Source organism: Plasmodium malariae, assembly GCF_900090045.1.
Source record: "Plasmodium malariae genome assembly, chromosome: 7".
In the NCBI taxonomy this organism is placed as follows: Eukaryota; Apicomplexa; class Aconoidasida; order Haemosporida; family Plasmodiidae; genus Plasmodium; species Plasmodium malariae.
Window position 1 is genome coordinate 88,006 of NC_041781.1, and position 14,741 is coordinate 102,746.

General features: G+C 17.5%; 1 protein-coding gene and 2 pseudogenes across 1 annotated transcript, besides 2 other annotated features; 1 reads left to right on the forward strand and 2 right to left on the reverse strand.

Annotated features, from left to right (window-relative positions):
• Window positions 1-2,602: 2,602 nt before the first annotated feature.
• Window positions 2,603-3,484, forward strand: PmUG01_07011500 (Plasmodium exported protein, unknown function; the record flags this gene model as incomplete). The annotated part of the gene is given in 3 exon segments (XM_029003851.1): window positions 2,603-2,671; window positions 2,806-2,911; window positions 2,925-3,484. The coding sequence occupies 3 exon segments, from the start codon at window positions 2,603-2,605 to the stop codon at window positions 3,482-3,484; spliced, it is 735 nt and encodes a 244-aa protein (XP_028860599.1).
• A 2,487-nt stretch (window positions 3,485-5,971) lies between these two features.
• PmUG01_07011550 lies at window positions 5,972-6,775 on the reverse strand (annotated as a pseudogene).
• Window positions 5,972-6,775: a sequence feature (Plasmodium exported protein, unknown function, pseudogene).
• Window positions 6,776-10,017: 3,242 nt separating this feature from the next.
• PmUG01_07011600 lies at window positions 10,018-10,672 on the reverse strand (annotated as a pseudogene).
• Window positions 10,018-10,672: a sequence feature (Plasmodium exported protein, unknown function, pseudogene).
• Window positions 10,673-14,741: the final 4,069 nt, after the last annotated feature.

The following is a 14,741-nucleotide window of genomic DNA, read 5'->3' on the forward strand; positions in this document are numbered from 1 at the left end:
AATATGTCTTTAAAAAAACTATGAAAAGTTCACATATAAAGATTCGTGTTATCTATTTTAGTGAAGTAACAAAAACACCCTGAATTAAAATAATTATTCTTTTGCGGAAATTTTGTATACCAATAAAAGTAAAGATATAAGACTTTAAAAAAAGTAAATATTAATTAATAATATTAACGTTATTACTCAAGATTAACATAGTTAGGATATATGATATTTATTTTGGAAAACTCATCCGTATAATATATCTAAAGACAATTAAATAAATAAATATGTGTATACTATTTCTATGTAAGGTGAAAAATAAAAAATTTTTGTGTTACCTAATAATTTGTTATATTAAAAATATGTTATAAATTAAGGTAGCATTAATAAAAATATAATAATTTTTATAGTATGTTAACTACTTATACAGTTATGTCACTAAATAAGAAATCATATTTTTTAAAATATCTGTGTTAGAGTTGTAGAATTTGATATTAAACATATTATATATATGACGAAATTATGTAATCCAATAAGATTAAAAGATATTAATTAATTATAACAATAAAATGACCTTTTTTACATTATTATAATATACATGAATATAATTTATTTCATGTTAACTGCATCCAAGCATAAAACTAATTTATTTTATGCTATGATGAAACTCTATATTTATCTGTATAACTAAAAGTATGTATATAAAATAAGAATATGCTTGTCAATAAAATAATTTTTTTTATTTTATTTTGAATATATTTTATTCTATAAGGACGTATTCCTTATTATAATATATAAGTAATTATGAATTTTATTTTGAAATAATTTGAACTACAAATATAAATATGTAAATTCCTTTTTTTAAAAATATATTCCACATTTCTTATTTTCAGAATATATATATATAAAATAAAAACAAAAAAATATATAATTTGCTATTTAAACAATTATATTCTCTTTAATACAATTACACTTAATTATATATATTTGGTTTTTTTGCTTTGCGTTACTTTTTATTGTTGTAATATTTTTATTAGTTTATATTATATTAAAAATTTACTTATTGTACATATCTATTTTAATATTATATGTTATATTTTTAATAAATATATAAATAAATATATAATATATGCTTCATACTATAGAAAAAACGTCAATAAATCACATGAAATGTTATTAATTTTGTATAACGTTTAAATAAATATATTGTTTAATATTAAGCATCAAGCTGTGATTTTCATAATGTATTAAAAAAAACATTAAAATTAAAAAGTACATAAACAATAAAAACAAAGAATTGCACACATATACATGAATTTGTAAACAAATAAAATATTTCATAAAAACACAATATAAAACTCTCTGTTTTTTTATTCTTCGCACATTAATTTTATCAAATATAATTAATTCTATGAAAATTTTGTTCACATAAATTTAAAGAATAATTGTGTTGATTTCATGAAATTTTTCTTTCTTAGGATCTTCTCATTGAATTATAAAATACAAAGTTATTTAATAAATATCAAATAAACTTATTAAATAGAAAAAAAAACTTAATATATAAGTACTGATCTAATATTACAAAAGCCAGAAAAAAAAAAATTATATACAAAAATAATACGAGCAAAATATCGTAAAAAAAAATGTATATTATAGAAGGATTTTGTTTTATTTATTTGTTTTTGTTTTTACTATATCGCATCCTAAGTGTATTATTCTAATGCTCAAAAAACAAAATATAATAAGAGAAAATATCTTATGAATTTAATAATCTTTTTAGCACTATATTATTAGAATTGTCGACTTATATTTGAATATTCATACATTTTAAAAATTAAATGTGGCATATTGTTATATTCTTATAAAAAGTAAAAATTTCAAATATTTCTAACTATATATAGTAAGACTACATATATCTTATATAATTATATTTCGTAAACCTAGTTTTTATTAGTTAATATTTAGTTGTACTTAAAAATAATATTATATGTATATAAACATAAGTAATATATAGCAAACTTGTTAAGTTTATATATGATAGTCTTTATTGTTCATTAATATATTTATCAAAAATATTTTTAAAAAATATCACAGAATAATTAGCTTATAATCTCTAGAGAAACATTTATTATTCATCATCTAACAACAGATTTAAACAAAATTGTTCTAAATCTATTTTTTGAATAAATACTAATACAAATTTTACTTCTAGAATTTTATTCTCTGTTATATCCTTAATGAAATATTTTATCTATATATAGTACATATAATTGTTATTTTTAGAAAAAATTTATATGTCGTTAAATTATAATTTTTATGCAATTTTATATTCTTAAAATTAAATAAATTCTACGTTATTAATTTTATTTCAATAATATTACCTAATAACTATTTTAAATAAAGCTTTTATTATTTGTTTTTCAGTATATACTACAATTATACTTATTTAAAAAAAAATATAATGTTATTTATATTGATATAATAAAAAACAAATAAAATAAATTATAAATCAAACATTTACTGAATATTAAAAAAAATATTGTATATATCTAATACCTTAATTATTGCAAAAGTTTTGTGAACATTTAAAAAATTCATTATATTACAAAATAGAAATATGCTTGCCTTTTTTACTAAAGCTATTATTTCTTCCATTTTAATATGGACTTATAAATATTTCGATGAGGTACCATAGTAATTGCATATAAATTGTCTTTTTTCTTATTTGCTATTTTATTTTTTTATATTAAATAAAATTTTTATTGAAATAATATATAAATATACTCTTTTCAACGAATGGATATTCATCTTTATTTTTAGTTATCTATTTATCGTAAATCATGGAACAAAAGATACAACCGAAATAATACATTCAACGTACAATTTACAAGATTACTAAGTAGTGAAACAAAAGTAAAAGAAGAGCGAAAAAAAAAAAAAAAGTATAAATGATTCACTATACAAAAGCGATGATTCCTTTATAGAAAGACCAAATTCATTAGAACATGATGAAGAATTTAAAAAAATATTTACTAATTTAATGCAACGTGATATTTCTGAACAAGAATTTAATGATTTGATGCAATACACAACATTTCACAAAGAATACGATTCATCCAATATTAAACAAAATTTAAAAAAAAAACATAACCTAAAACATTATGATATTGTTGAAAAACACAAAAAATCACATATATTTTTAAAGAAGGTAGACTCAGAAAATGAATCAAATTTATTTCAAAACAGTTCATGTAATAAACATCATTCCTTAAAGCATCATGATATAGATAAGGATCTTTTATATTTAAGAAAAAAACGGCAAGTATATTCTTTAGTTAAGTCAAACAAACAATTTCTTAAAAAAAGATTATTAGTATTGTTTACTCTAATTATATTAGGTATTGTTATTGCACTGTTACTGTACTGCTTGCCATCAAATCAGGCTACTAAAAGTTTCGTTGATTTCTCATTCGAATCATGCAGATGGATACTTTTGTAAATAATGGTGGATAATATAACGTAATAAATAAATCCAAAGCTAGTAATAAATATGAAAAAAATATTCACTGTGAAAAATTAATCTTATATATTTTTATATTTATTACAATAATATAAAGTTCGTAAAATTTTATATATCTAATATTAAAAAAACTTATACCCTAATATAATTATATAATATTTGAATTTTTTATTTATTCATATTTAATCTTAAAAGATTAACTTATCATAAATATGTACACCTAATAATAAAAGTATATTATTTATATTTTAATTGTTAGTTTAAATTATTTAAGTTTCATATTTTATCTAAAATTATGCTTTCTATCGACTTACATTTTTCGTTAAGTATATTCGTGAAAAACAAATACATTTCCAAGTTTAAGATATATGACAAATGACAATTAAATAAATTACATTACATTATATTTTTCATTGAACTATATGTACGTCTTATTTTATTTAATTTTTAAATATAAGTATCTATTATTAATTAATATTTATTAGTTAGGTAAACAAATTGTTATTATTTATTAACTAGTATTATTTAAACTAGATAATGTAATTTTCTATTTTTTTTCCTTTTTTCATTTTATCATAAATAATATAACTAATCATACACTAAAAAATAATAAATTAAAAAGAAAAAAAAGGTTATGTTCAATGCACTTCTGTTTGAATTAGCATAAAAGAAAAATTATTAGTAATATTATTTTTATAATAAAAAACATAATGAACAAATATAAAGAAATCAATGTCAAAATAAATAGGGTATCTATGCTTATTTCACTGATGTTATCTTTTTAATTTGTATATAGAAATTATAATTAGTACTCCATTTTTTTTTAATTAAATACTCTTTAAATTGTGCTTTAAATTTCTTATGGGTACTCTGTAAATTAAATAAACATCAAAATGTTTACTAAGTACATTGGACTAATGAAAAACTTTTTGTTGTAACTTATATTATGATTACAAAAACTACCCCTTCTTTATATATAAACGAATATTTGTCTACTCAGAAATGGATAATTAATATATAAAATTTATTTTAATAATATATCTTATAAGGATGATACAATTTATGGGCATCATTAAATTAAGGAAAATAAAATAAAATTTAATGTAAAATTTTTTATGAGATATTTTTATTATTTTTTTCTTATTTTTATATTTAAATATTCAATAAATGCGTAAAATTTTAATTTTATTATATTACATTAATCAGCAATATGTTCGTCTATTATTATATAAATGTATTTTACAAAAGGTGAATACAATTTCTATTCAAGTTTCACTAAAGCATAACATATGCATTTTCAATTTTTTAGAATTTCACAGTTAAAACTTTTCTATTTTATAATAATAAAATTTTCTATCATACTCATTTTTTGTTTATTTCTCAACGTGCTAATACCATCATTATGTAAATAAAACTATCGATTATTAACTATATAACACGAATAAATTTCATGCATGAGAACATAAGAAAATATGTTGTATAAATATATTAATTATGATATTTAATAAATAAGTAGAATTGTTCATATTTGTTAATTTTCAGTATTTTTTTTTGCATTTAAATACAAAGAAAAAAATTTAACTTTATAAATATGTAACAAATTTTTAGTTTCAAATTCTTTTTTTAATTCCTTATTTTTGAAGATTTATTTCTCCTTAATATATTTATAACATAGCAAAAATAAATGTAATTACTTACAGATATTTATATGGTTACGCAAAAAAATTTTATTTCTTTTTGCCTCTTTTATTAGTAATTGCACCTTTACATATATTTAATTTCATTTATAAAACATTCAAAATTTTAAACATATATCAAAAAGGTTCTTTTAGTAAATATTTATTATAATGCATTTATTATGATTCAATTTGTAATAAATATTAATTAAATTTGCTTGTAACAAAAATAAAAAAACGCTCTTTTTCTTTTATTATATACAAAAAAAGACATTTACAAATGAATAAAAACAAAAAAAATATTTTCCTTTAGTTATCTCATAAATTAATAATTTTAAACTAAAAAAGCGCAACAGAAATGATAAGAAATTAAGTGAAATTTTTAAAGTTCAAAATATGAATTTTCCCACTAATTTAACCAAATAATACAAACTTCAATAATCATATTAAATTTATGGTGTATTCATATACTTCACGTAAAAAATATTCTTAAATTCACATATATATATTATTTAATAATAATAAATTATATTAAAACAATTTTTTAAATACAAATTTCAACGTAAAACAGCAAAATTCAACAAGGAAGAACAACTCATGTTTATATAATATATCAAAAATATTATATATAGGAGGGGGTATTATAAAAATTAAGTGACTATATTTACATTTTTAATATATAAGTAATATATTTGAGAATACTACACATTGTCTTATCTATATTAAATAATTTTTCTACCAATAAAATAATAGAATTATATTAAATTTTAGAATTATTAGCTTTTATTGATTAATATTTTTCAATTATTTTCAAAATATTTAGAATAACTAATACAACTGCAACAGGAAAGAGTACAAACAAAAATAAATACATTTTTATATATATGAAATATACTTCTGTTCCCAATGAGCCAAAAAAATTGAAAAATAAATAATGTGATAATAGAATTAGTACAATTCCTATAAATAAAACTAAAAAGGATGAAGTAACTACTAATGCCAACTTTCCGTGTATCATTATGTTTGCTTTCGTTTTATTAACTTTGAGGTTATTTTTAATTTTATCTTTAGAATCTAATAAATTAATTATTTTTTTTTAAAAAAATATATCTGTTCTATTAAGTAAAGCAGAACTCTTTTGTTTATATAAATTATCCTCTTTCTCCATATTCAATAAGCTTTCTTTAAAATTTTTTCTTTCCCATTTATTGTTTTTGTTATTTTTAGTTATGCCTTTTTTTTTACATACCAATGTAGTATTCCACCCGTTATCTGGTATATATTCAATCGATTTTAAGTTCCCTATGTTCTGTGCTAGTAGTGTATTTTTTGTTATATCTAAACATCCATGTAAATTATATTTATTTATTAACAATTTACGAGGTGTATTATAAAAAAAAAAGTAAAAAAATTATTTACAATTATATAAATATCCATACTATGAAAAACTTATTTTTAAACCTAAAACATGGAAAAAAAAAAAAAATATTAAATATTATTATAATACCATATTATAGAAATAATTCCATATACAAATTAAAATGGTAAATGTTAGGAATTCAATAAAAATAAGAGAGTTATTATTTTGTTTCATTGTATACATTTCTAACACTATAATATATTGTCTAATGAAAACGTAAACAATATTCTAAATAATATAAATTATAAAAGTAACACTTTTTATTATAATTTTTGTTTGATATCTTTTATTTTATAATGTATATATTGAATATATAAAGATATAGCTAATAATAAACTTTAAAAATATAAATATACTTTTAAATTTATTTAGCATAATATCTATATAGAGCTAATATAAGAAATGTAAAGAGAAAATATTATGCAATAATTTAAATAAAAATAAATGATTAATATTAAAAATATGAAAACTAATTATTTAATGGTAAAAGAGTTAATAAAATTTTTTAATAATTTAAAAAAAAAAAATTATATGTAATAGCAAAAAATTAGATTATAATAAATCAAAAATTTTATAAACACTAACAAAAAATTCCTTTATATTTAAATGCATAACATGTAGAAAATGTATACACAAATATACTCAGAAATTAATATTGCACTTTTACATTCTTTCCATGAATAATTTCTATTTTTTATGTTTTTTAAAGAGTTTCGTTTTAAGGTAAAACCTTACTAACAAATACGACAGAAAAAATATTAAAAAAAAAGTGAAATTATCAAAAATATTTTTAATTATATAAAATATACACAAGTATCTATAAAAAAAAAAAATATATTCTTTTATAAATTATTATATATTAATAAAATTTGTCGTTTTAAAAGAATCTATAAGATAACATATATTTAAAAAAACTATAATAATAAGCTTCATAACGTTTATAATATTTTTACAATGTTATCATTTTTATCTAAGTTCAAATAAAATTTATTATTATTTAATAACTTTTAAAACTCACAAATTTCATATTTGTTCTTATATCTAAAAGCTAAATATCAGATATGTTTATAAAATATTAATATAAAATAAAAAAAAAAAACAATTAAAATAAAAATAAATTTATGATAAAAACATTCTATAAAATTCAATAATTCCAAAATTATATATAGCCATATAAAATTACAAGCAAAAGTAAAACAAAGCGTAAAAATTAAAAATGCATAAAAGAATGATGAAAATAGATTTAGATATATTGTAGATTCAATAATTGTTCTAACAGAAAAATACGGAAAGAATTCATAATAACTATATTTTCAAAAAATATTTTAAAATTTATATTTAAACAATTAATATTTTATATAACATAAAAAATTCTAACAACAAGAAAATTATTTTATATTATTTTATTTTTGCTTTTTGTATTTTTTAACACAGGGCTTAATAACTATAATTCATTGTATGAAAAAATATTATATTGATAAAAAAAAAATTAATTAATCATTTATAGTTAAAAAAGTTTGAATAACTTAACCAACTCTCAAACATTGACATAAACATATATCCATTCCATTATATTATTTGTATATATTTATTGTATTAATAATATGAAAAGTATATTATCATGTATAAGTCTATATCATTTAATCAAGTTATGTTTTAATACTTTAAAAAAAAAAATTTTCTTATAAAATAAGATTACATATAAAAACTGGCAAATGTTGAAGTTCATAACTCGTATTACAATAAATGTAAAATAAAATAACATATATATTGTATTTAATACATTAGATTTAATGTGTTAATTTGTTTACATTCTCAAGTATTCTTGGGAATTTTTATTTTTCTTAAGCACTTTTTTTCTTTTTTTTTATAATAGATATATATATTGATTTATTTTCTTAATATCTTCAAGAATAAAAATACAAACATGTTTTCGCGATGAACATATTCTTTTATAGATATTTATGTAATTTTTATAAAGGTAAATTTAATCAAAGTTCACATATTATTAATAATAAAAATATAGAATTTTGTATCCTCGTATTTTTTGAAACAGATTAACAGTTAACAAAATATATAATAACTTATATAAAAATACTATTACAATCAAAATTTCACTATTAAATAATCACCATTTTTTAGAAATAACCTGAATTCTAGATTTTATTATAAATTATATATAAACGAAACTAATATTTTTTTTATTTTTATATTATAAAAAAAAATAGTGTACATTTATGAAAGAATTATAATTGGTCAACATAAACTATATGTATTTTTATATATCTACAATATGATATTAACATATTACTTAATAGATTTATAGAAAACTATAAAACGTATTACAAACATATAAACAAATACTTACGCATTGTTAAAGTATTGTAAAAATTATATATATTTTTTAATAACTTCTAAAATTATATAGAATTTAACAGATATTTGACTCTGTCTTAGAAATTTATAATTAGAATACAAAAGAAAAATTTATTACATAATATAAATTAATGTCTTGTTAAATTTATTTTATTAATGCAATTATTGAATGATATAATATATATATAATTATAAAATTTCAATGTAATTTATATTTAAAAAATTTATACAAATTCTAATTAGCACTATAAATAGTAAGGATAATAAAATTATAAATGATATAAATACTTTTTTTAAATATAAAAACATACTTTCCCGTGATTAACTATTTTAAATTATCCACAATTAAAAAAGCTATTCTTCTCTTATATAATCATAAATTCACAATTATATGATTAAAAAAAAACAAAAGACTGTTAAAAATATTCTTAAATTAAATACGATTTATAAGATACATTCTATAAAATATTTTTATAGTGTATACATTAATTTTTTTTCAAGTAAATATATATATCTATATAAATATATAAAAATACTTTCACTTCGTTTCATTAAATATAAAGGAAGAAGTATTTATTTTTATTATAATTATAATAAATTTCTTTCTAAAATTACTTCAATAAATAATCATTTAAGATTAGTACAAAAGAAAAAAATAAAACAAAAACTTTTTATATGAAATACAAAATATTGCAAAAATATTATATGAACTGTGCAATTATATATTAATTCGTACCTTCAAATATGTATTTTCCATAAGTATATAATTAAATATACAAACATATATATCAATCCATAATATTTAATTAAATTGAAGAAAAACTCTAAAATGCATATTTATAAATACTAAAACTTTCATAGCAAAAAAAATACTAATAGAATATTTATTTACTCTTCCTCATCAAAAATTCTAGTTATTCACACTTACATTTATATAATTTAAGCATTTATTAACATGTAATTAAGCATATAAGTATACTATATTTATATATGCATATTAATTCGTAATCCACAGAAAGAAAAATATTTATTTATGTGTTCTAACATTTCCTCTTCACCATTCTATTATGTTTTCTAAATTTAACATAAGTAAAAGCAGACCATATCATCAATATGACAATTTATATACCCAATAATACAAGAAATGATATAGCATAATCATGGTTCATAGTTGTTTTAAGTTCCCCAACACTCATAATCCCTATATAGTTTTTTACACTGTCCAAAAAAAACACCAATAAAACCTCCTAAATGTGCTAATACTTCCCAAGTAAATACCATAGTAGGTAAAAACATTTTATACCCAAACTTTTTACATATTAATTTTTGGTATGCCCTATTGCTAATTGAATGTTTTTTTTTTATAATAAAATCTATGTAATCAAGTTGCTTGAAAAAATTTCTTTCAAAGCGAGATAATTTTTTTCCTCCATATACTAACTTTTTTTGTACCTTATATTGTTTATTGAATTCTTCATATAATGAAATTCAACTTTATCGTAAAATAGTTTTTTTGTTTCTCTATCCATTTTCAATTACAACTTCTTTATCATTCTTTTCATAATTATGTATCTCTTGTTGTGAATCTACAATTTGTGAAACATTTTTATCTTGAAGTTCTTTTAATAATCGAAAATTTCTTAAATATAATTTTATATCGTATGTAAGGTATCCCATTGATATAATAAAAGTATTCTAATAAGAAAAAAATATATTTATTAATTAAAAGTATAATTGATCTCAAACACAAAAATTATAATTTATAAAAATGAGTAGATAAATAAAAAATACAAATATCCTTAAATAATGTAATTATACCTCTTCATTGAAAAAACTATATATCCAAGATAAAAGTATAAATATACCAATTTTAATAAAAAAGATTAACCTAAATTTTGTTTTTATGATATATAATTTTAAAATTATACTATATTCAGTAAGAACAACAAACAATACTATAATATTATTTTAATTATAAAGGATAAAATATTTATTTTATTAATTTTTTATTTATTTATAAAAATATTATTGTATGTACATAATTTAAATGTTTTTTACAACTGATACGAAGAATAGAAACTTTATAAATTTATTATATAATTTTTATCTTAATGATATTCATAAAAAATTATTTTTAATAAAAATAATATAATTTTTATTCATTCATAAATATACAAAAAATATATAATTTGATATAAAACCGTAATTAAATTATTCTTATATAATTCTTTTCCAAAATATATATATATTATATATATATGATTTTTCAATATTTCAAACTATTAAATATATGTAAAATGTAAAATATATGAAATATAGAATATAGATTATGTATTATACTGTATAATAAGAGATTAATTTATAAATATAATAATAGTTTTTTATTAATAATGCCAATTTTAAAAACGCTACTTTTTGGAACAAAAGTTTATTATTGTTGAAAATTTTTTATTATCATAACAATATAATAGTAGTTATAGTAATTATAAAAGGAAGCATTTTCCACAAATTATGCATTATATTAATTATATAAATTAAATCCCTTATTATATATGATGTATTTAGAAAAATATATTAATAATATACCAAATAATATATTAAAAATATATATATTTAAAAAATAATTAAAAAAAACAGAAAAAAAGAAGTTATATTTTTTTGTACCATAAGTTTGAAAATAATATATTTTAAACAGTTTTAATATATATCATTATTTCTAAATGAAATTTTTTTATAGTCATAGAATTAGTTTCTTTTTCTTCTTCTATAATTAAAAATATATATTTAGAGGAAATTTAAATAAAATAAAATATAAGGAGAGAAAAATAGAGATAGGCAGTAAAATTTTTTTAAAATCATTTTATATATTTTCCCCAGTTCAGAAGTATATCAAGTGAAATATATTTAAAAATAAGAATAATATACACAATATAATATGTACATAATAAGAATAAATATATTTTAATAAAATATATATTTTTCAGTAAAATATTTCTTATAATTTTTGACAGAATATATTATATTGTTATTTATTCTTTTGAAAGTCAATAATATCAGCAACAAATTCTAAAGATAATAAATAAAAGATAAACATAAGTAAATAATATATTGATGAAAATAATTTTAGAAAAAAAATTTATAATTCCTTAATATGTATATACTTTATGCATTGTAATCCTGGGTATCATAATTATGAATATACCATATTCAAAGAAATATATTTCTATCATACGATATAAAACTATATATAATTTTTCACTTTAAGAAATCATTTTCTTTAAATTAAACAGTTCAAAGGATTAAAAAATAATGAAAATTTTATAAATTTAAAATACTACACTTAAATTACAAAACATAAAAAAAAAATATAAATTAACACTAATATATTTTTTTGTTTTTATATATATATATGTTATTCTGCTGAAGGAATACACACAAACTCTTATTGAGTTTCTTTTATGTTTTTTTTCAAATTTGATAATCTAACACTTTTATGTACAGTTAATTTATGCATATAAATTATGAGCAAAAGCATTTTAAATATTCATAATAATATACATATAACTTATAAAATATATCACAAAATAGAACTCATTGTATAATAAAATCCTCCAAGACAGTTATTTGTAAATATAATTTTCCAATTTTATCGATATTCATTATTCCTTAATATTTTTTTAAGCACACTTTTTAGAAAATAAATCTATATTCGTATAAATTATTTATATTTTTCCTAATATAACAAGTCATATACAGTAAGCTTAATTTCCTAGAAAAATATTATATTTTATCATTATTACGTATATATAGCATAAAGGTATTTTTTCTTTATATACATATCTCAATAACCTTTATCTAAACTCGCATCATATCCTTTTTATGTTTGATAAATTATATTAATGATGCATAATAATAACACACGTTAGTAAAGAGAAGATACTAAAATTCCATTATAGAATTTTCATATTTATACTAACCATGTAATACTATGTCTACAAAAAATAATTTATTCATTCACATATTTAATTTTTATCGAAAATAATATATTCTTTATATGGTTTCATATATAATGTACGAAGCAAACCATTATTTTGCTATTCTACAAATAAGACATGTTTTATTTTTTACCCCTTTTTATAATATAACATATAAATTATGTGCTTTACTATTTATAATATGTTCCCATAATTTATTTATATGTGTAGTCTTCGTACATATGCTTAAAAATATAATTCATTGTATAATAGTCATATAAGTAGATATTTTACAGTAAATGTAATAATATTTGTACACAACTGGAAAACTTTAATAATGAGTATTTACCTAGTAAATATCATATGATTAATCGAGAAGGGGTACAGCTTTTAAAGTATATTAATGAACTACATAAAGATACTGAATCTCAAAGGTATATTTTTCCAGAATAATTTTTATTCATTGATTTACTGGCATCAGAATGATCAATATCTGAAGCTCTACAGTATACAAATTTATCATTTTATTTTGAATAATTACATTAACATTTTTTGCAATACTTTTCATGTTTCATTTTTTCTAGTACTGTAAATTAATTTACTCCAAAGTGCAAATGTTCCACACTATCCCTGTAATAAGTTACACCAAAATATTACAGTTTTAATAATGTTGTATATGTAAATATGTAATTTATTTAATAATAGCTTATATCATTTGTACTTTGATTTAGGATTCAATAAGAAAAAATGAAAATATGTATATGAACAATATTTCCCAATAAAAATAAATAGTTCTGTAAAAGATAAAACTTATTCAGCTGATATTAAGTATTATATAACATGTACCATACAAGATTGTAATTTATAAATGTTAAATTATATACGTGTTTATGCATAAAAAAAAGTATCCTAAACAATTTAGCTGAATTGTATATTAAAAAGAACAATAAAATAAAAGGATAGAATAATATTTTATTAATAATAACACTACATATGCAATGGTACATTCGTATTATTCTAATATTACTATAAAAATTTCACCCATAAAACCATGTAAAAAATTTTGTAACGTAAAAAAAAAAATAAATGAAATTAAAAGAAAATATTTTACGAAAAATTGTGAGTACTGCAGACACATAAATATAAAAAATAATTAAGTTTAAATGAATAAACAATATCCAAATTATTGTTTAACATTAACATATTTAGGATACATGGTGTTTCATATATGAATCCATTCATACAATATATATAAAAGAAATATAGCAAAAGGTACAAATCAAGAATTCAATAAATATAATGTGATCAATAAATGCAATAAATAAAGAAAATAATAATGAAAATTACATAAAAATTCTTAATATTAATAATATGTTATATATTAATTTAGGATTAATACATATATAATAGTTTTTATACTATGATTATTAAATTATAAGAAATAATATATATTAGGGATCTCAATTATTGAAGGATGCATACTATAACAATAGAATTTTATAAAGAATGAATTATGCATAGAACAATCTTATTTAATCCAACCACATTAAATGATACTGATTAAAGCATAAAAATGATATCATATAATTTACACTACAATAATCTGCATAAATATAAAATATTGCTTTATTCGTTAAAAAACTTATGAAAATAAGTTCCTTTTATAATATGATACACTATATATTTATCTTTATAACTTATAAAATATCAGTAAAATTAAGATATACTTAGCTTAAAAAAAATTATTTTATTTTATTTTTCATTTATATTATTATTTTGAGACTTCTTAA